Source organism: Bactrocera dorsalis, chromosome 5, assembly GCF_023373825.1.
Source record: "Bactrocera dorsalis isolate Fly_Bdor chromosome 5, ASM2337382v1, whole genome shotgun sequence".
NCBI classification, from domain to species: Eukaryota; Metazoa; Arthropoda; class Insecta; order Diptera; family Tephritidae; genus Bactrocera; species Bactrocera dorsalis.
The window spans coordinates 16,855,235-16,877,669 of NC_064307.1; the positions used below are offsets into that span (position 1 = coordinate 16,855,235).

The 22,435-nt window shown below is 33.8% G+C and overlaps 3 protein-coding genes across 3 annotated transcripts; 2 read left to right on the forward strand and 1 right to left on the reverse strand.

Annotated features, from left to right (window-relative positions):
• Window positions 1-7,754: 7,754 nt before the first annotated feature.
• LOC105222457 (2-aminoethanethiol dioxygenase) lies at window positions 7,755-8,918 on the forward strand. The gene has a single exon (XM_011199802.4). It carries the CDS (start codon window positions 7,886-7,888, stop codon window positions 8,633-8,635), a length of 750 nt encoding a protein of 249 aa, XP_011198104.1. The 5' UTR covers window positions 7,755-7,885; the 3' UTR covers window positions 8,636-8,918.
• Window positions 8,919-8,926: 8 nt separating this feature from the next.
• LOC105222458 (SUMO-activating enzyme subunit 2) lies at window positions 8,927-11,388 on the reverse strand. The gene is made up of 4 exons (XM_011199803.4): window positions 11,108-11,388; window positions 10,894-11,048; window positions 10,545-10,832; window positions 8,927-10,484 (listed from the first exon to the last, which is right to left on the reverse strand). Exons 1-4 carry the CDS (start codon window positions 11,249-11,251, stop codon window positions 8,972-8,974), a joined length of 2,100 nt encoding a protein of 699 aa, XP_011198105.2. The 5' UTR covers window positions 11,252-11,388; the 3' UTR covers window positions 8,927-8,971.
• A 403-nt stretch (window positions 11,389-11,791) lies between these two features.
• On the forward strand, window positions 11,792-21,348 carry LOC105222459 (phosphatidate cytidylyltransferase, photoreceptor-specific). Its single transcript, XM_049456928.1, has 9 exons — window positions 11,792-12,571; window positions 14,909-15,033; window positions 15,321-15,417; window positions 15,504-15,680; window positions 15,820-16,012; window positions 17,178-17,473; window positions 17,551-17,682; window positions 18,523-18,657; window positions 18,731-21,348. Exons 1-9 carry the CDS (start codon window positions 12,464-12,466, stop codon window positions 18,809-18,811), a joined length of 1,344 nt encoding a protein of 447 aa, XP_049312885.1. The 5' UTR covers window positions 11,792-12,463; the 3' UTR covers window positions 18,812-21,348.
• The last annotated feature ends 1,087 nt before the right edge of the window (window positions 21,349-22,435 follow it).

Genomic DNA, 22,435 nt, shown 5'->3' on the forward strand with positions numbered 1-22,435 from the left:
GTACAAGATATACGTGGACAGTGCTATAGTACAGCGAATTAAAAGATACCGGCTACGCTGGCTAGGTCATGTCGTCCGAATGGATGAAACACTCCAGCTCTGAGAGTGTTCCACGAAGTACCCACCGGGAGAAGCAGAGTTAGAGAAAACAATCCACTCCATTGTAAAGACTAGATGGAGAAAGACTTGGCTTCTCCAATTGGCGCCAAACAGCGAAAAGGAAGAACGACTGGCGCGCAGTTGTAATTCCCGTTATAACCGGGTAAGCGGTGCCGACGCCAATAAAGAAGAAGATGGTTAAACTCCAGGGCAAAGGAATGTGATTGTTACAAAAAATTTCTTTACTTAATGCCAAAATTCACAAAATATTCGAGTCCATGTATTATATTTGTATAAATGAATGTCTCCGGGTTAATTTTTATTTTTCCATGAATTTGCGGTGATAAAAGCCTTTGAATTTTGTTTACATTTTTATAAATTTGCAATATATTAAGCGTATCGCTTATAATTAAGCTTAATTAAGCAATTGTTTAATTTGTCAATTTCGATTGAAATCTGCGCAAGTAAAATATGCCGTCCACATTTTTACCTCACATTTCACGTTCGGCTGTTATTTATATGTTTTTTTTTTATAATTTGCATTTCCGGTTGAACAAAATGTAACGGTATTTATTTGTACAATAATTTGTTACATATTTAACAAGCACAATTATTGGACCTTCGCATGTGACATTAACGCGAACTTCTAAAAGCTTCTACCTAACCTTAAAGCGCAAGCTTTTTGCGATTCGATAATACATTAATTCAATTATAACTGAAAATAAAAGCTGCAATTATGAACTATAAACTATTAATAGTTATAAAATAGTTCCTGATAATGTTGCAATTAATGCGCAATTAACACTAAAGTCCCCATAATTACAATAATAATGATAAAGCAGTTTCTTGACAGCGAAGAATTGTCCGAAAATTCAAAGTTAACAAAAATCGATGCTAATCACCTACCCATTTGGCGAATGTTGATTATAAAAAAATATTAAAAAAATATATAAAAATAAAATTAAATATAATGAGTGGATTAAGCTGAAAGCTGATTTTGCGGTGCACACATTAGTGACCACTGGTGGGTGGTTCTGCTGCTCAGCTAAAAAATTGATAAATTTCTGTAAAAACCAAACCTGTTTGCTACTTAATGTTATTGTTACTTAATTTTGAAATTCTGTGAGAGTTTATTTAATTGCGTAATAAATTGACAAGTCGCGTTCCGGCAAAAAAAAGAAAAATTGAAATGGATTAAAAAAGTATTTAATCAAAAAAAAAAGATGGAATGACAAAATCAATGGATGCTAAATTTTTTTGAAATATCGAAGTTAGGTTGGATTAGATTGTAGGGCTGATCTTCGCACTTAAGGTAACATAAGATTTAACTTGGAGAGCGGTGAACGCTAGTGCTTTGAGATTCCTAAAGCTCCAGGGTATGAATACCTACACAATTTTTTACGATTGTATCATTTGTTGGTACAAAAGTCCAAGCCAAATGCAAGAACTTTGTTTTGATCAAGTCTCTTATAGATCGAAAAAGCATTTGAGCTTGTCACAAGTTTGTTAACTTATATTAATTCCAGACTTTTCGCCAAAAGATGTGTATACGTGGTCTTGCAATCTCAGTATAGTAAAAACACAACAGTTGAGAAGAAAGCCTCAAGCTGAGTTCACCTTACCTTCCTCTATAGAAGTTTCACAATTTTCAGTGGATTAGATGTGTAACCTTACCTCATGTGATCCTATTGAACAGTGCCTCGTCAAAAGATCTACAGGAGAGTACCGACTCGTTCCGAATCCGATGAAATTGAGGTAAGATGCCTTCTCTAACAAGCACATTCACTTTCCAGTTTCCAACGATTCCACTACAGATAATGAAATCAAAACTCTTATTGAATAGTCCTTGAAACATACAGTCAGAGGAGCTCAAGTACCAGTATTACCGCTCAACTTTCGGAGTGAATGCACATCTCTTTGAAGTAAATAATCTGGTGCTTACTTGATGGCAGCCACCTGCGTCGTTGCGTCGAGTCAGCTAGACACTTAAGCATATTGAAATTCTGTGTCCTCATTGCCCTTCTCTAGAGATTATATAAAGATCACGTTATCCCACTCTCATAAAGTCTTTTCCTTCTTCGAAGTAGGTTTGCTGGAAAGTCCAGTTCCTTCGCATTGATGTATTCAAGTAGACCCCTATTTTGTCAACGGTCACGGTACATTACAGAACCTCCTTCAGAATGTACTTAAATATCGTCAAGAATTGTTGTGAAGTTCTCTCATATTTGCACTTGTAGTCCATGATAAGTAAACGCGACATCCAAAAGCTTCATCAAACGCAATATTTCATGCAGGACAAACTCTTTACGTCTTTTGAGAATCGTGGTAGATTTTTTCGAGAAAACTGTGACAGACTCAACCGACGTTTGACGTTGTAAATTTTTCTTCTTTATTGGCGTAGACACCGCTTACGCGGTTATAGCTGAGTTTACAACTGCGCGCCAGTAGTTCTTCCTTTTCATAGTTCGCCAATTAGAGATTTCCAGTGTAGCCAGGTTCTTCTCTACCCGGTCTTTCCATTGGAGTGAATATCTTTCTCTTCCTCTGCTTCCCCCGGCGGGTAATGTGTCGAATACTCAGAGCTGGAGTATTTTCACCCATTCGGACGAGATGACCTAGTCGGCGTTGCCACTGTCTATTAATTCGCTCAACTATGTCAATGCCTCGTATATCTCATCGTTTCATCGACTGCGGTATTCGCCGTTGCCAATGCGCGATGACCATAAATCTTCCGCAGAACCTTTCTCTTGAAAACTCATAACGCCGACTTATCAGATGTTATCACCGTCCAAGGCTCTGTATCATATAGGAGGACGAGGATGATGAGTGACTTGTAAAGATTGGTCTTTGCTCGTCGAGAGAGGACTTTACTTCTCAATTGCTGTCAAGAGTTATTCTGCGTTGGATTTCAAGTCTGACGTTGTTGTTAATGTTAATGCTGGTTCCAAGATAGACGAAATTATCTACGCAGAGACGTGGGAACCAAGTCACGAATGAGAAACCTGATTGTTTGATGACAGGACATATTTCTTTTCTTTCTCTTTCACTACCAGACCCATTTACTTCGCTTCCTTATCCAGTCTGATTGGACCTTCTGTATTTAGTTCTGTTGCACAAATTATTTTCTCACACAATAGATTGAAGAAGTCGCACGATAGGAAGTCGCCTTGTCTGAAACCTCGTTTAGTATCGAACGGCTCGGAGAGTTCCGTCCCGATCCTGAAGAAGCTTTTGGTATAGCTCAACGTTAGCTTTCACAGCAGTATTAGTTTTGCGGAGATACCGAATTCAGTCATAGCGGCATAAAGGCAGCTCCTTTTTCGTGCTGTCAAAGGCAGCTTTGTAAATCGACGAAGAGGTGGTGTGTGTCGATCCTCTTTTCACGATTTTTATAAGATTTGGCGCATTATGAATATCTGGTCAGTTATAGATTTCCAGGCTTAAAGCCACTGTGATAAGGACTCTTCACGGTCGGGCAATCTTCATGGTGGAGTTTACTACCACTTCTTCTTAAAAGCGTTTTGAAAATCTTCTCTCAAACTCCAAAAACAACACTGAACTTGGTCTTTTATATTTGTTTATTTTTAAACAGCGAACTTTGAAGCGACGGTGTTTGGGCAATATACGGCCAGAGACTAGTGGGATGCAGATAATAATGTTGCAAGTCTACTATAACATTGTACAGACAAGACCAGTGCTCTTGGAGTGTTCCGAAATATTTCTGGAGCATTTAATAACATTTCGCCAGAAAATATTCTGAACAGTATCGAGTTAATAACAAGGTGTTGGTCATGCTATACAACGTTTGTTAGAAGCCTCAGACTACCTTTAAAAAGGTAAAACAGAAAAAAGCGAAGCTGAAATGACCAAGGAAGCCTATAATGACACCACCTGAAGTGCTATCTCCGCTCCTATGGAAATTGTTAGTAAATAAACCAGCCTGACCCGCAATGCATTTAGACAGATGCTTAGCACAACCTTCCTCGCTCATAAATTAGGCATAAGGAAATCTACATACCGAAAGCCAAAAAAAAAGGCTTCGGCGGCTCGCTACACTGTGCATAACGGGAGCTCTTAGAACAATACCTAGGGCGGCTCTTGAATTAGTGCTAAACCTGTCGCCTATATCCCTCTTCAATGAAAATTTCGCTCAAAATCGGCGAAACAACTACTGAAACTACTTATGGAACTTGCAGACATAGTTCAGTGGGTTAAAGGCGGTTGGCTCAAAAATGGAAGACAGACTTGCTGAGGGGATATACTGTCCAGACTTAGGCATAAAACAGTCTTTTAAACTACGGGACCACTGCAGTATGTATCAAATAGAAGTTTTTGATATTGTGAAAGCGGCGGTAGGTAAGTCTAGAGTTAATACATACGCGGACAGCCAAGCAGCGTATCTCGTTTCACATATCGGCCAAAAGTGTTTTAAAAAGCCAGGTAACAGTAGAGATTATCGCCAAGAACAAGTGACTTCTGCATTACCTGAACTCTAACCTACACTAACCATCTATATATGTATAGTACATAAAGTAAATGAGAAGGCTGCAGTTACCGAGCTAGCGCAAGCTTGAACTGATTGTTTATTTTATAATTCAATCATCGAAACATTCATCAAATTAATGGAAAATTCTTGTAATTATCGTTTGAAAGAAATAAATCACCACACATGCACAAACATATATAAAATCGCGCAAATTTTAATTTTAATTCATAATCTCGAGACATTAACCGAGACAGTTTTAGCTCATTAAACTCTTACTGCCCACAGTTATGGAAATACTTGTATGTAACTGCTGCAAATGAAGCGTGTTAAAGAACTATTGCAAAGCAAATCTGTTGGAATATATACCATATGCATATGTACATACATATATATACCCATGTGTAGAAATGTATTTATAATTAGAAATATTACCATGACAGGAACTAAGGTTAAAGTCAGTGTCAGCTCTTTGATTTATAATTCTTGTATTATGTGAAAACTTCCCCACAACTCATTCAGATGTACATATATTGAATATTGTAATTGAATTAATGAATTTATTTGCAAATATTAAAATCAATTTTTAAAATCAGATGTGAAGAAGAAAGATATACCCAATCCCACTTGACTTTCATTAACATATGTTGGTGGTGTAGAGACGAAAGCTTCGGCGTTGGCTCGAGCTGTAGATACTCTAATGGGAGGGATCACAAGAAATATACACATTAGTCACGATTGGACATAGAATCTGGCTTCCCTCCTGGTGTAAAAATGGCAAAGTACATTTCGAGCTTTGGGAAACTTAAAGCGAAACCGTTTTGATTATACATATGACGGCTGCAAACACCAACCAAAGTATTATATCTCGGTGATCGAGGTGATCTCCTTCGATCTTCCTTAACTTCGAGTAAACTTATGATTCAAGATAAAGGTACAAGAAACATTCGTAGTACATTCAATTTTTGGACGGTTTTCGAACCTAAATCGGCCGCTGCACTGCAATTTCATTTTCAATATCCGTACGAAGTTTATCAATCGTCGCTGGCTTATTGACATAGACCGTAGCCTTGACGTAGCATCACAGGAAATAGTCTAACGGCGTCAAATCGCATGATCGAGGTGGCCAATTGACTGGGCCACTTCCTGAGATAACCAAACTTGGTTTTTAATAAGTCGATTGTGACATTCGCTGTGTGGCTTGTGGCGCTGTCCTGTGGGAACCACATATTGTTCTAGTCCATTTCATCCAATTCGGGCCATAAATATTCGGTTATATTTGAGTGGTAGCGATTCTCATTCACAGTAACTTGCCATTCTTGATCATCACGAAGGAAGTACAGCCCAATGACGACGCCGTCCTATAAACCACACAAACCGTAATATTTTCGGGATTCAATGCCGACTCATGGAGGATGCTCTCCCTGACCAATAACGCATATTCTGCTTATTGACGAAGCCATTCAACCAGAAATGAGCCTCATCGCTGAGAATGATTTTTCAATGAAAATCCGGATCATTTTCAAGTTGTTGCTCAGTCCATTTTACGAACAGACCTTGATTCTGGTGGTCAAAGTGCAAAGTGATCAAGAATGTAAGCCAAGATCTTTTCGCAAAATTCGCCACAACGATGTCACAGAGATGCCCAACGCTTGAGAACCACGTGTGAGCGACTGATTTGGGTCTTCCTCAATAGATGCGCCAGCGGCAGTAATATTCTCGACACTACGGACATTTCTTTGTCTAAATTGGACGTGGCGCTCTTAAAGTTGAGGCAGTTGACTCCGAATTTCGGTAACAAATTTTAATCATTTTGACTCGTTTTTGGATCGTATATCTTTCCATGAGGAAATGGCAACTCTTACTGAAGAAAAATGTCAAAATAGCGGGAAAAATAAGGTGTCGTTTGTTGTCCCTATCGGTCTACTTTTGTAACTCCCTATTGAAAACCCCTTTATATCCTTCGTATTAGCTTTGGAGAATTCTGTGACATAATTTATAAAGATCTACTTAACTAGCATTTTTAAAGTATTTCATAGTTTATAAAAAAAGTTCACTTTGGAGCTTGCTTCCCTGTCAATTGGTTTAAACATCAAAAAAATCAAGTTCATTATATGTATGTACATACATACATACGCACAAGCTTCTCGTGCTTCTTTCGTTTATGTACTAATACCTACATACCGATTCATTTATATTCACACTCATGATCGTGTTTTAATGACATTGCTTGTTTGAGGATTAGCTAATGCCTCTGGCATTGAATTGCCGAGTCAACAACTTCAGCAAAGGTTTGAGAACATGTTTGTCGGCAATGGACAACATGGTGGACATGGCAATATATGTATATGTATGTAGACATATACACTGGTACCTACACATATACAGAACTGTGACCGAAACACTTATTGTAAAATTATTTTGTCATGAGGAAGTGAGCTCCGTGAACACGGCGATTGGCTACAGATATTTCAAACATACCGTGGTTTGTCAGAACAGCAGCAAAGGAAGAGATTACGGGCATTGAAAAGACAGTAAAATATCCCTTAGGATAAACATATCCTTTGATGAAGAGTAGAATAATTCCCACAGCTGCCTATGGTATCCTAATTGACCCAGGTTTTAACCGGCTAAGGGTTGTCATGTCGGCGATCAAGCCCTGTTTGCATGTAGCATGGAAATTATTCCTTGCATTCTTATTACGGAAGAGGATGGCTAAACTTAATATACAAAGGATTGGTTCCATGAAAGAATAAAAATAAAGGAAAACTATAGTATAAAACATTAGCTTTAGAGACAGAGAAGTTCGCCATATTACAACACTTTAACCTTACTTTTCCACAGAAGTGGCGGCTGGTTTGAATTTCGGATTATAATTTATAGAGCAGATCCACTAAAAATATGTTCAAAATAAATGTCGTTAATTATTCAAGAAATATATAGAGAGAGATTCCTCAATCGGTCGAATTTACAAACAGTCGAGAGACTGTACGTTGAGTTGGTTCCATCAATCCCTCTGCGGATATCAATACTATTACCTTCGATTAAACTGAACACACTAAAAAAAATCGATACAATTTAATAACTCGGCAATTTTTAAAAATAACGGGAGTTATTCTACAATTAACTTTTGGTATGCACTGTGGCATCACTATGCACTCAATTCGTGTGGCATCACTATAAGTAACCACAACATTGAACAGATGTTCATTTTTGGCATATTGGAAAAATCACGTCCATTATTTATTAGTGCGAAAACTTTTCAGTCAACTGGAGAAATTGTTCAAATAAACTGTTATAAACATGTCTATGTTATTGTTAAATATCTTGCGTCAAGCTTGCAAAACATTCGATCAATCGAATAAAGCGTCTTTCAATACGAATTTTCCTACGCTTAAGCAACTAACGGAGCTTCTAACATATTTCGACATACAGTTTGAGCCGCAGGAATTCGAAACGTTATTCAAGAAACCTGGACGAGCACCGTGCACATATGTGCATATTTTGGAAAATGATGTTGTCTCCATGAGTGTATTTGTGATGCGTGAAGGCTATACAATGCCGTTGCATGATCATCCGTGCATGCATGGACTTTTACGCGGTATTTACGGAAAGCTAAAGGTGCAAAGTTATACTAAACAGCCGTTAAAACCAAATGAACCGTTGTACGACCCCAAGGCTTTGGAGGTTTGTGTTAAAGCAAATGAACCGAAATTCGTTAGTTCTAGTACAGAATGCGCAACGCTAACGCCCACTGAACGCAATTATCACGAAATCACCGCCGTTGGCGGCGTGGCTGCATTCTTTGATATACTTAGTCCGCCATATGATGCGGATATTCCCATATATGGTAGTCGACGTTGTAACTTTTACCGTGTCGTTGAACCAAAACCAATATCTGCTATTGGCGACGACGCCGGCTTTAGTGAAAAGCCATCATCATTGTGTTTGCAGCGCATACCAACACCGCGTAGCTACTATTGTGATACCGCTGAAGCATCTGAACAGGTGCTAAATTACACTTATCTATTCACAGATGAGGAGTACAGTTAATCTTAGTTATACTATAGACACATATTTAATTATATACGATAATGCCAAATTTTAATTTAACATAGATGTGTGAGTGTGTATCTCTTAAGTAGCCATTGTAATCACTTTCGACTTAAAAGAATATATTTTCATACCGTGCTAGATATTTTATGCTTTAATAGGATGTAGAATCTAGACTGTTTTAACAAAAATATCACATGTACAAGTAACGTTTTAATTGTTGATGTTAAGAATTGTAATAAGAATGATTATAAATAAATTTATTTGACTTAAAAATGAAAAACACATCGATATTTCGCAATTTAATGAATATGATGAATGTTTATTGTAAATTGTTCAATCAATATTTATAACTTCATTCGATGAAACATTACTGATATCAGTGCGCATACGCTTAATCTGCGTTGGGCCATCATCTTCCTCATCGTCCGAATCTTTAATTTCAGTAATGTCGTCATCAATCGTTTCAGAGGGTTTGCGCTTACCACCACCTTGAAGTGGTGGGGGAGACTCCTTAACGGGACTGCTAACAGACAACTTATCGGTCGCCGCAACAACTTTTTCCTCTGCATTACCGTCTTCATCATCTTCAATCAAACATAAATCATCATCATCATCTTCCACAACTTCGGTTGCCCGACTCTTTTTAGATGTAGATGGACCATCTGCGCTGTCATCTTCTTCAGTTGATTTTGTTGGTTGTTTGCCATTACTTTCTTTCACAGCTGGTTCACTACCCTTTTGCTTTATTTGACTGCTGTCCGATGCTACTTCGAATAACGCCTCGTCACGTTCTGCATCGAAATGTATAACAATAACTTCAAGTTCATAGTTTTGGAAGAAATCATCGCATTTGAGCACCACACCATCGACTATACCCATTTCGGACATGAGCTTCTCCTCATTACACTCCGTTTCACCTTCTTCCGAAGATATTACCACAATACCCTTATTCGGCTCCACAACATCGGGATTAACCATATTAAGAGTTTTAATGAGTACTTCGTCGCGAAAGTCCTTAATGCGCATACGTTTAGTGTCAATACGTATATGAACGGCAGGTTCGGATGAACAAACTATGCAATTGGGATTTGGTGCTGTAAGGAACTTTTCCGGTACCAAAAGTTGCTGACGTGGATTTTGTCTTAAACGCATATAGACTGACTTGCATTTATCGAGTTGACCCTGCAATACCTTGAAAGTCTGCAAGACTACAACACCGGCTGTAATTGCATTGGTTGTAGCTATAGCTGGTATAATATTGCCGGCCATACTTTTTACTTCGAAACGTGATTTGCGCCCAATTTCGAAAATATAAGCACGTATATTTGCACATGCGGCCACAAAGTCCATTGCTGGCTGATCATCTTTATCCCACACCAGCGACTCGCCATCATCAAGCTTTAAAAAGCTAGCACTAAGTTTCTTTAAACAATCTGCAAATACAGTGGCACATTCAGCCAGCGACCACACTTTATGGTAATGTTTCGTAGTATCCTTTAAGCCTTCAGCAGTTACTCCTTCGCCATTATCCTGTTTGAGTAGTACATTGTCCCATTTCAAAGGTGTGGGTGCCTTACGCTCTTTCCATAGATTCGCCATGGATAGCAAATAATTTATGTCGTCAAAGAAGAATTTGTTAAATAATGTGGCAGCATCATAGCTAGAATCTTTGGCCCATTGTCGAGTATTTACACGAGCAACGTTGCCCGTTTCAGTTTCTGGTATGGTTTTAGCGACTTCTTTATCCTCGCTCTCGCCCTTCTCTTCAGCATCTACTGTGTTGGCTTCGGGATCGGCCATATCCGGCGATATATCCTCATCTTCTACGCTTTCGCCGAATAATTGACTAAAAATAAAAAACGCACATTAATATTAATCGTCTTTGATTGATTTAAAATCGACTTACTTGAAAAGATGTTTGGCCCAAACTATGCAATGAATCGGTTCAGATGGTGTGTTACGTATGGTGCAGCCGGGAAATGTCTTTTGTTTTGCCTTTGGTGTGCACTCATAACATTGTGTTAGACCTTTTTTGATCAATTCAACTTGTCCGTTATAACCTGCAGTACCACTCTCAATCAATGGCACTTCGGCATGCAAGCACATACGATTAACATGATTACGCGCAGCACGATTATCGAGGGCATTTAGCACAATGTCAAACTTTTTAAAGAAACTCACGCCATAATCCGTGCTGAAATTAAACAGAAACAAATAAGGGAGATAATAAAATTAAGAGCGTAGTTTTAACTTACGATAATATGCTGTCATGATACGCCTTAATATTCACATCTGGATTAAACTGCAATGCGCTTTCACGTGCCACCTGTGCTTTGGATTTACCCACATGCTCACGATGGAACAAGAATTGACGATTTAGATTGCTCAGGTCGATGGTATCTAAATCGATCTAATGAAAAATAACAAATATTTAAACTTCTACCAACATTTTATATGCTAGTAACTTACAATTTCGATATCTGGAAAGCCGGAAAGCACTAAATTCTTCAGTATCTCGCAACCGATACCACCCGCGCCAACAACCAATATTTTTGATTTCTGTACATTTTCCTGTAGCGTTGACGGGAACACACCATTTAACGCAGCCGCCATTGTAATACTTATATATTTATTGTATAGATTAAATTTGCACCAAAATATTCAATAACTTTTTATTTTTGCACACAAAATGAGGCAAACCGGTGTGATTCAATAAACCCTCTACAGAAAAAGACGCTGCAACCTGTGCTGCCAAACTCGTTTTAGTGCCAATGATGCCATATTATAATAAGTAACTCATTATTTATTTCTGATACATAAATATAATAAAGTTATCGATAACATTTTGTAGCATTCACTCTAAATAACTTTTTACTATATTTTCACCAAAAGTTAATGTTTTCTTAAAATATGAACCAAACACCTTGCTATTTTATGTATATATGAAACAAAATAGATTATTCACAAATAAAAAATATGCATTATGTGACTCTAATTGTTATCAATGCTATTGAAAACACTTTTTGCTTTTTTTTTCACAGAATTGTTGGTATCGCTTGTATGACGTGTAACAATGATTCATATCTGTATTTCGGGCTTGTTATCACTAAGATAATATATGTTTATTCTACCTCCGGCAACTCTGTTAGTATTCTGTATTGATTAGAAAAATCATTTCACTGTATTTTGGAAACAATTTTTGTTGTGGCGGTGAAAAACAAGTGAAAAGCTCATTATCAAGTGCCAAATTAGTTGCAATGCATTTCATTAAACTTTATAAAATAAATATTTCTGCATATAGCTTCAAATGCAAGTAAGTAGATGCTAGGAAGCATCTCTATTTACCGTGAAGGTGCTAGTGAAGGTAGTGGTGCCAGGTGGACACAACTGGAGACGTAGATATGCCAAGTATAGATCAACCACCATACGAATAAAAAACAAACTACTGTCTGTGGCGACGGCGCAAATGAGGCAATCCATACACAAACGTCGAAAAATATGACAAAAAAATTTTAATGAAAGAAAAACAGAAAAATTTTCAGTGAAAATTTGTTTCTAGTGGTGGACGGATCAAAACACGCAATACTCATACTTACTGCTGTGAACATAGCTACCTACATATTTTATTGCTCCAGCACTAAATTGTTGCAAATATATATCATCAAATTGCTGGAAATTAATATACACATATACAATATAAATCAGCGACGTCGACATTGAAACATTTAAAATCAGCAGTGCTCTGAAAAATTAATTGTGAAAATCACTCAAAGTAAATACATAAATTAATTGTGTTGACTAGTTCATTGACGTAGAGGCATAACTATGGCTGAGGTCCGACGTCGAAAAGGCGAGAACGATGCCAGCGACGATGCTGGAGAGAAAGCAGGAGAAGGTGACAAACGTAACTCAGCGGCGGACTCATCTGATCATGTAAGTAATAGGATAGGCTATGATTACATTTTCAATTCATAGGTGGTGCTCAAGTGCAAGGAAGTATAGGCAAATACAATAAAATGAATCTTAGAAGCTCTGACTGCAGGCTTATTTTTGTACGTAAAGGCATGTTTCTAGATTAAATTTGCCTTGAATAAATCATAGTTATCAAAATTCGGATTTACAGGTGTGCCATTAATCAGATTACTTGTAAACTTATCTCGAGATTTAAAATACGCCAATCACTGCCTTTAAATACCCCTTAAGATAACACAAAATGTATGTAGTTGAGTAATACACACAACACTTGTGTGCACAATTTTTAACTTATTAGTTAATTTAGGTGTACTTATATTCTAATAATTAGGAGCATTGTAATTAAAGAAAATATGTGACCAACTTAAAACTTGTCGACGTTGTCACCAAAATTGTTATGTTCATGAATGTTATTTGAAAAAAAATATAGGGGGATAATAGCAAAACTCTTGCTAAATGGTCAAAAGTCCACAAAAGAGGTGAAAGGTCTTAACTTTAAGTAACAAATAAAATAAGGAATTAGCCGACACACGTTGAAGATGCACATTAGTACGTACATTATGTATGTACATATCCACTCGTGTGTGGGGAAATAGAAAAAACGATATTTGCTGTAAGTAAATAGAGCGATGTCAATATATTTTACAATATTGGCTGCAAGTGCATATATATTTATATGTATATAGTGTATCTACGAGTAAATAATGCAAAGGGAATCCAATTAGTGTACTGTACATACACGTGCCATTAGTTACATACGTATAGTATATATTGTTCATATATACATACATATATGCTTTTGCATATGATTTCTTGCACACTTGTTTGCATATGTATATACATATATACATATGTATGATTTGATTGCGCCAACATTCCGATTAGCAATGCGCAAATATCTGCACTGTTTTGCAATATTTTTCAAAGCTTGACATTTTTTACGCCAGCAAATGCTCAAATAGAAACAAAGGACTTGCAGTACCACAATGGTTTTAAAAAATGGCATTAGCGCATAGAAAAATATACTTATGTATATATCTAAGTTAGGGTGCCGGAGAATAAACAATAATAAATAAATGTATATGTATGAATGTGAAATTATTTCATTCATTAGGGTCAGCTCCCACGCAAATAACATCAAGTAAATAAGTTGTTTTTTTTTTTGGCGTATACACTAACAACTTTCCAACCAGCAGCAAGAGCAGGCAATCAATTTCTATGGTATCCTATTTGGATGCAAATTTTCACTTTCATGGGGTGTCATGTTGCTGTATTAGGATTCTAAATCGCTTTTCTCAACTTGTCGCTGCATGGATTTTACAGACTTTTATACATACATACATATACATTTGTATATATATTTGTGCATTTTTAAATAAATGACAACCTGGAAATATCCCGCTGCCGACAAAATTGCACTTAGTCAACATAAAAAACATTTCTCACTGTAAAAGCAAGGCGCCACATTCCATTAATCTACGGTGCTGTTGCGGCTTAATGTCTGTAGTATATATAACGCTTGTTAATTAGTTTTTCCATCTTCTCACTGATAACTCTGTTAGTGGCAATCATTTTCCACCAACGGCGGCAATTTATTTATACTATTAATGTGCATATACTCATATATACAAACATACATATGTATATCATTGTATACAAATCTGGAATGCAAATTTTCGCTTTAAATTTAAACCGCAGTTATCACGTTTACCTCAACGACTTTAATGGCATATGACTATTAATGCAAAATGTATAATTCTATGACAAAGCATTGATACTGAGTCATGAAATTGACCCTTCAGCATTTATATTATATTATTACTTTCATACGCCATGGCACAGGGCGAACGAAGTTTTGTATTTAAGCGAACTAGTCCCTCAGTTATTGAAGTATCGATCCTAAATTTTGCACAGGCCATTTTCTATCCAATAAGCTGCTCATTTGTCGGAATCACCGATATCGGAACCCTGTAGCACGTAGCTGCCATACAAAATGATCAATCAAAATCATATACTTGTATGGAAAACTTTTTTATTTGACAAGATATTTCCACCAAATTTGGCCTGGATTATTATTCAAAGCAACGATACAATCTCTGAACATATTTTTCAGATCGGACCACTATAGCATATAGTTGCTATACAAACTGATTGAGCAAAATCAATTAAAAATGCTTTCATACTCTTTTATGCTATAAAAAAAATGGATTAAAACTTGTTTTATTCAAAATTAAAGAATTTGCATTTGCTGTGAGATAAATAGATTAACATAAGCATGTATTTTTGCATTTACTCCAGGTCGATTCAGAGGAGGAAAAGTTGCCCGAGGATAAATTCGTTGATGAGTTATCGAAAACGCTTCCACAAGGCACTGATAAGACACCGGAAATTTTAGATTCAGCCTTAAAAGATCTACCGGATAGGTAATTATATACATCGGAAGCGCAACAAACAAAAAAAATAACAACAGCTGGCACATATCAGCATGCTTTGCATGCAGTGAATATTAGAAAAAAGTGAAATAGATTTCTCATGCAATCGCTTGAACGCACGCTATTACACACGTTAAAAAAAAAATAGCTACAGCTATGTACATATGTTTGCTTTTGTTTGTTTTCGCACATATTATTGGTATTTTAATAGCTAGCGGTCTATTTATGTACAATACAACAACATTTTCTACAAACAACTTTTTTTTTCGCCACTTCAGATGGAAGAATTATGTGATTCGTGGCATCTTCACTTGGATTATGATATGCGGTTTTGCACTAATCATATACGGCGGCCCACTGGCGCTTATGATAACGGTAATTAATTGCGCAAATATTTATATTATGAAATTATATTATATTTGTATTATAAAAATATGCTGTACATTTAAATTTTCATTTAGACTCTGCTGGTACAAGTCAAGTGTTTCCAAGAAATCATTTCCATCGGTTATCAAGTCTATCGCATACATGGTCTACCCTGGTTCCGTAGTTTGTCCTGGTATTTCTTGCTGACATCGAATTACTTCTTCTATGGCGAAAATTTAGTGGATTATTTTGGCGTAGTTATTAACCGTGTGGTAAGCGCTGGCGTTTGTTATAAAAAATAAATAAAAACAAATTTTAAACTAAAAATACTTTCTATTTTTATATTTGCGATAACACATTTGTGCAACTACAACTACAACTATGACACATAATAACAATCACGTGATGCAGGAATATTTGAAATTCTTGGTGACCTATCACCGTTTCCTATCGTTTGCATTGTATTGCATTGGCTTCGTCTGGTTTGTGTTGTCGCTGGTGAAAAAGTATTATATGAAGCAGTTCAGCCTGTTCGCTTGGACACACGTCTCGCTGTTGATTGTGGTCACACAGAGTTATTTGATCATACAAAATATTTTCGAAGGTATGTGTGCATGTTTGCTTTGATAAGAGTATTTGCATTTTTTATTAGCATATTTATTATCGTTATTATACCCTGAACGGGGAAAATTAAGTTTGCCAGAAAGTTTGAAACACGTGGTAGGAAATGTCGAAAACCTTATAAAGTATACATCACATAAATGATCGGCTTTAACCCCGTAAGCGCTGTCTATGACAGAAAAGGAGAAGATATAAATGAAGAGCTGAATCGATTTAGTCACTATATACGCGAACTTATCGCTTAGTTTTTGAGATATCGATCTGAAATTTCGCTCACATCTTTTTCTTCTCAAGAAGCTACTCATTTGTCGGAATCGCCAATATCGGGCTACTTTTGCATATAGCTGACATACAAACTGACCGATTCAAACCAAGTTGTTGTATGGAAAACTTTTTATTTGATAAGATATCTGCACGAAAATCGGCATAGATTATTATCAGCTTCAGCGCTATGATCTTCGACTGTTTTGTTCAGATTGCACTGCTATAGCGTATAGCTGCCATAAAACCTGATCATTCAAAATCTAATTAGATCTTTTATATTATGATAAATGCCACTGTAAATGGTATAGTAATTTCAGTGCAGCCAAAGTTAACACTTTTTTCTTATAATTGAATTGTATTTATGCGTTTAGATAACATTTAATGATACTATTAGCGAAACGTTGCGGTTAATAGCTGTTTATATTAATAAGTCTTGCATGGCAGTGCTTTTCCGCTTTACTTGTTATTATTAGCTTAAATTGTATATTAAATGTGTTGCTTTTTTATCAGAGACTCAGAGAGACTCATAAAAAATTTTTAACATAATTTTTGTAATATTTCCAGATATTTTTAGCAACTCGATTAAATTAGGCTACCATATTATTAAAAATTATACAAATGCTGTTATTTTATTGGCACTTTTACAAAACAGTAAATTTTTGAAATTTTTTTTTATCAAAACCCTAACCCGCAAAGCGCTGTCAATCCGCAGCAAATCTCAAAACTATTTTAAAAATGTTTTCATATGCTACAACTACAACAACAACTGTCTATGGATTGCCATTTCGTAAATTTTATATTATTTTTACATAACTCCCTTTTTTGTTTTATAATTTGGTAATAATTTTATTATAATTTTCAAAATATTTACTTACCCTTTTCAGGTCTCATTTGGTTCATTGTGCCCGTATCGATGATTGTATGCAACGATGTAATGGCCTACATGTTTGGCTTCTTCTTCGGTCGTACTCCACTAATTAAATTAAGTCCGAAGAAGACATGGGAAGGATTTATTGGTGGTGGCTTTGCGACAGTCATCTTTGGCATCATCTTCTCCTACATTCTCTGCAATTATCAATATTTTGTATGCCCAATACTGTATTCAGAGGAATTGGGCCGCATGACAATGGCTTGCGAGCCAAGTTATTTGTTTACGAAGCAAGATTACAGCCTAAGTGTGGTGAGTTAGCAGTCTTGGGCCACAACAATACTCAATACTAACAACAATAAATACTTTCTTTTACGCTCTAATTGCAGTTTGGCATCGGCAAGTCGCTTAGTATGTATCCATTTGTATGGCATTCGGTTGCATTGAGTTTGTTCAGCTCAATTATTGGACCGTTTGGCGGTTTCTTCGCTTCCGGCTTTAAGCGTGCATTTAAAATAAAGGTAATTAATTGCATGTAAATGACGTACGATTTATTTTCATACCCTATTGAGTTTACCATGGTGTTTGCAATACTCAGAAGGAAACTTCGGAGACCCTATAAAGTAACTATATACAACGAAAGCTCTATTTAACGGACACTCTATTAAGCAGACAACTCCATTAACCATGCACGTTGGCCGGTTTCAACATATTTTGATACCTATTAAGAGAAATCTATTAAGCGGACAACTCTATTAACCGTACAGAAATGTTGTCCGCTTATGGGAGATTTAATATTTGTATAATCTTTTGAGTTTTTAAAATTTAGATTTGAAATTTTGCACACGTCATTTTCTACCCAAAAAACCGTTAATTTGTCGAAATCGCCGTTACCGGACCATTATAGCATATAGCTGTCATACAAACTGACCGATCGAAATCAAGTTCTTGTATAGAAAACTTTTTAATTTAACAAGATATCTTCACAAAATTTGGCACAGATTATTGTCTAAGCCAACGCTACATTCTTCGAAGGAATTGTTCAGATTGGATCATCATATATTATAGCTGTCATACAAACTAACCGATAAAAATCAAGTTCTTGTATGGAAAATTTTTTTTATTGACAAGCTATCTTCACGAAATTTTGCATAAATAATTCCCCAAGGGACCGTTACAATCTACGGAGAAATTTTTCAGATCAGACCACTATAGCATATAGCTGCCATACAAAATGGCCTATCAAAATCAATATAATATATGTACATCCTTTTATGCTTAATGAAATACACCTGTGAATGGTGCATGTGTTTCTTCTTCTTCTTTTTTTATTGTTATTAATTGTTGCCTTCATTCCACAGGACTTTGGTGATATGATACCCGGTCATGGCGGTATTATGGATCGTTTCGATTGCCAATTCTTAATGGCCACATTTGTGAATGTTTACATTTCCAGTTTTATAAGAACGCCAGCACCATCCAAGATATTGACACAGGTGCGTTACATGTTGCTTTTGATATATTTTTGATTAATAAAATTTATGAAAAATTTTCAATTCTCTCTGCCAGATCTATAACTTGAAACCGGAGCAGCAATTGCAAATTTTCCAATCACTCAAAGAAAGTCTTGGCGACTTGATAACCAACTAGAGATTTTGCAAAAACTATTAAATTTAAGCGTATACTATACTGACAAAACAAAAACAACAAAAACACATATACGAATACTACATATTTGTTAAAGAATGATATCAATAATTTAGCTATTTGTTTATTTGTATTATAAATATTGAATGCGTTGTTCATATATAAGTTCTTTTAACTTAAAAAAACATAAAAACGTGTAAACAAATCAGCGGTCGTAACTGTTAATGCGAATTTCATGCATATGAAGTTGAAAGAAAATGAACGTCCGCCAGACGCGCCAATGTAGTGGGTATTTTGTGCAGCGCTGTTTGGAAAATTATTTTAAAATAATTTTTTAACGCAGCACTGTTTGCAAACAAAAATTTATAAATATAATTTTTAATTTTTTTATAAATATAAATTAAAAAAAAAAAATATTAAACATATTTTTTTTAAATAGATACATATATATTTTTTTAAATATCAATTTTTTTATTTTTTTTTCTTTTCTTTTTTTATAAATATAAATAAAAAAAAATTTAATATTTTTTTTAATATATACAATTTTTAAATATCTATTTTTTTTTTATTTTTTTTTTTAATAAATTTTTTTCTTTATTTTTTTTATAATTTTTTTTTCCTTAAATTTTTAAAAATTGTTGCTTGACACCGCGACAAACTAAAGCTTCCTTTAGACTAATAATAATTAAGTTCAAGATGAAATTAGACTAAGTGTGTGTGCTTTTGGACGTATTTCAACACCTTATGGTAAATTGGCGTTTTCTCTAAAAACAGAAACAACACACGGAACATTCAATAATAGTTGTTGTTTAAGTACATTTGTAGCATTTTAGTCATTTACAGTTATTATGAATATAGTTATTTTTTTTACATGCTTTTCTTCGCCGTTAGTTGTTTGCTGCGAGATAAGAAGAGCATAACTCATTTGAAGGTTATAAAGAAAAAGAGCTGAAAAGAAAGAATTGAGTTTACAATTGTTTAAAGAAAAAGTGAAAAGTGAGGAAATATTCGTTTTAAACAACTTGTGGTTACTAATGGTATTAGCATTTAATTACTATATTGTTTTAAAGTTAATTTTTTTCTTCATTAATTTTATTTAATTTTTTTGTCATTATTTTTTAATTAATTTTTTTTTTTTTAATATTTATTATTTATTTTTTTTTTCTTTATTATTTTAATTTAATTTTTTTTATCATAATTTTTTAATTTTAATTTTTTAGTTGAATTCGTTTTAATTGTTTTTTAATTTGCAATTTATTAAATTAATTTTTTTTAATTTCAAATTTTTTTATTTTAAATTTTATTAAATTTAATTTTTATCTTTTTATTTTTTTTTTTTATTAATTTTAATTTATTTTTTTATCATAATTTTTTAATTTTAATATTTTAACTAAATTTTTTTTTTTTTTTTAATTTTAGATATTTTTATTTTTTTCTGTAATTTTCATTTTTTTTTTGTATTTTATTTTTTAATTATATTTAATTTTTAATTAATTTTTTTTCGTCATTTTTTTCTTTTTCACTTTGATTTTCTTTTTTTTTAATTTTCATTTTTTTTTATATAAATTAAACTCTTGTATTGATCTTCTCAAATTAGCTTAGTAAAATTGAACAAAACTCCTTTGTGTGGTGAAAAACATAACAAACCATCGACAAAATATGCGTGTTTTTAATTTTTAAGCTTAACAGTGAAATTTAAAACATATGTATAAAGAGCATAAACATAAAAACTAGGCTAATTGGCTTGTTAAAATCTATTAATTGAGGCATATGTGAGTGTCATGTCCTCTTGTTTGGTATACTAGGGTGTGTCCAAAATTGTACCGTTAGCGAAATAGTTCTAAAAAAGTGGTGAGCATAGAAAATAAATTATTTATGTATTACTGAAAAATCCACTAAAGCTGGGCATAAGCGAATGCTGGCTTAATGAAGCAACTGCGAGTGGTGGATTTCGGTAATATTGTGGTTTGTTAAAGACAAAACTCCGCAAAAGGCCCGCAAAACAAAATTCGAGCTGTGGATTGATATTTCGCCTAACTACTACTACTTGTTTATGCTTAAAAAATAAAAATAAAAAATAAATGAAAAATAAAGTTTAGGTTCATTTTACATCTCACACTTAAATATATAAATATGTATGCACACATACTTATATAGTACACATACATTTCCGCTGATTGTTATGTTTCAATTTAATAAAGAAGCTAGTGCAATACTTAGACTAAATCGTATCATACATACATACATACTTATGGTACAACCCACCACTGGGGATGTACAAGAACAAATGCGATGTTGGAGTGGAAAAAAAAATTAAGAAAAAATTAGTTTTAGTTTTTTTAACTTTAATATTTTTAATATAAAAGAGAATTACAGCCGTTTTTTAGTCAATATTATATTAAATCAGTTGTTAATATATACTAATTACATACATACATACATATATGTATAAAAAAGCATACACAAAAACATATAAACACACATATAAAATACAAAAACAATTCAATTGAAATATAATTCTGCATAGAACATTTAACTTATGTCTGCATGTCATTGATGTTAATTGAAAACAAAAGCAAAAACAAACAGTAAGTAACAAATGCTATGGCACTTGAGACAATTTCGAAAAGTATATTTTAGGAAAAATATTGTGAAGTGAACGAGTCAGACTTTAAGCATGAAATTGTGTTAAATAATTGAAAGTCGGCACAAAAATATTGATTATGCTAAGTAGTGTTGTTGTAAAGTAATGCAACTCATGTGCAGGGCTGCAAAGAATGCAGTAAAAAGTAATTAAATGAACATAAAAAAAACATTTTATTTTTACTTTGTTATCGCTAAAATCTTATTTAAAAATCAATTTTAATTATATTTTTTATTATAATTTTATTAATTTTCACTAATTATTAATTAAGAATTTAAATTTTATTAATTAAAAAAAATTATTTTAATTTTTAATCACAAAATCGAACTAAAAATTTGAATTATTCTGATTAATTAATTCAACAATTTAATTTTAATTTACATTAATTATTAATTTAGAAAAAATGTAAAACTTAATTTTTAATCCCAAAATCTAGTTAAAAATTAAAAATTTTAATCATTCCAATTAATTAATTAATTATAAAAATTTTCATTAATTATGAAGTTTAGAAAATTCAAATTTTATTAATTTTCAGTAATTATTAATTTAGAAAAAAATTTAATTTTAAAATTCTTTGCTTAATTAAAAAAAATTTTGATTTTAATTTTTACTCTCAAAAACGAATTAATCACAAAATCTAAGATTTAATTCACAAAATCGAATTAAAATTTTAAAATTTTGATCATTAAATTTTTAATTAATACTTAATGACATTTTAATTTTTAATCCCAGTAGCTTAAATTTAATTCCTAAAATTGGAATCAAAAATTTAAAACGTAATTTTTAAACTCAAATTTGAAATGAAAAACCGAAAATCTAATTTTTAACCAATTTTTTTTTTATTGAAAAAATCGCTACCCTGCTCTTGGGCATAGCATTATTTAAATAATTGGACAGAATTGTGTTGTTGTTGTTGTGAATATTTAGGAAAACTGTGGAAAGCAATATAATTTGTAGCAAAAACTGCATTCTTATTGAATTTA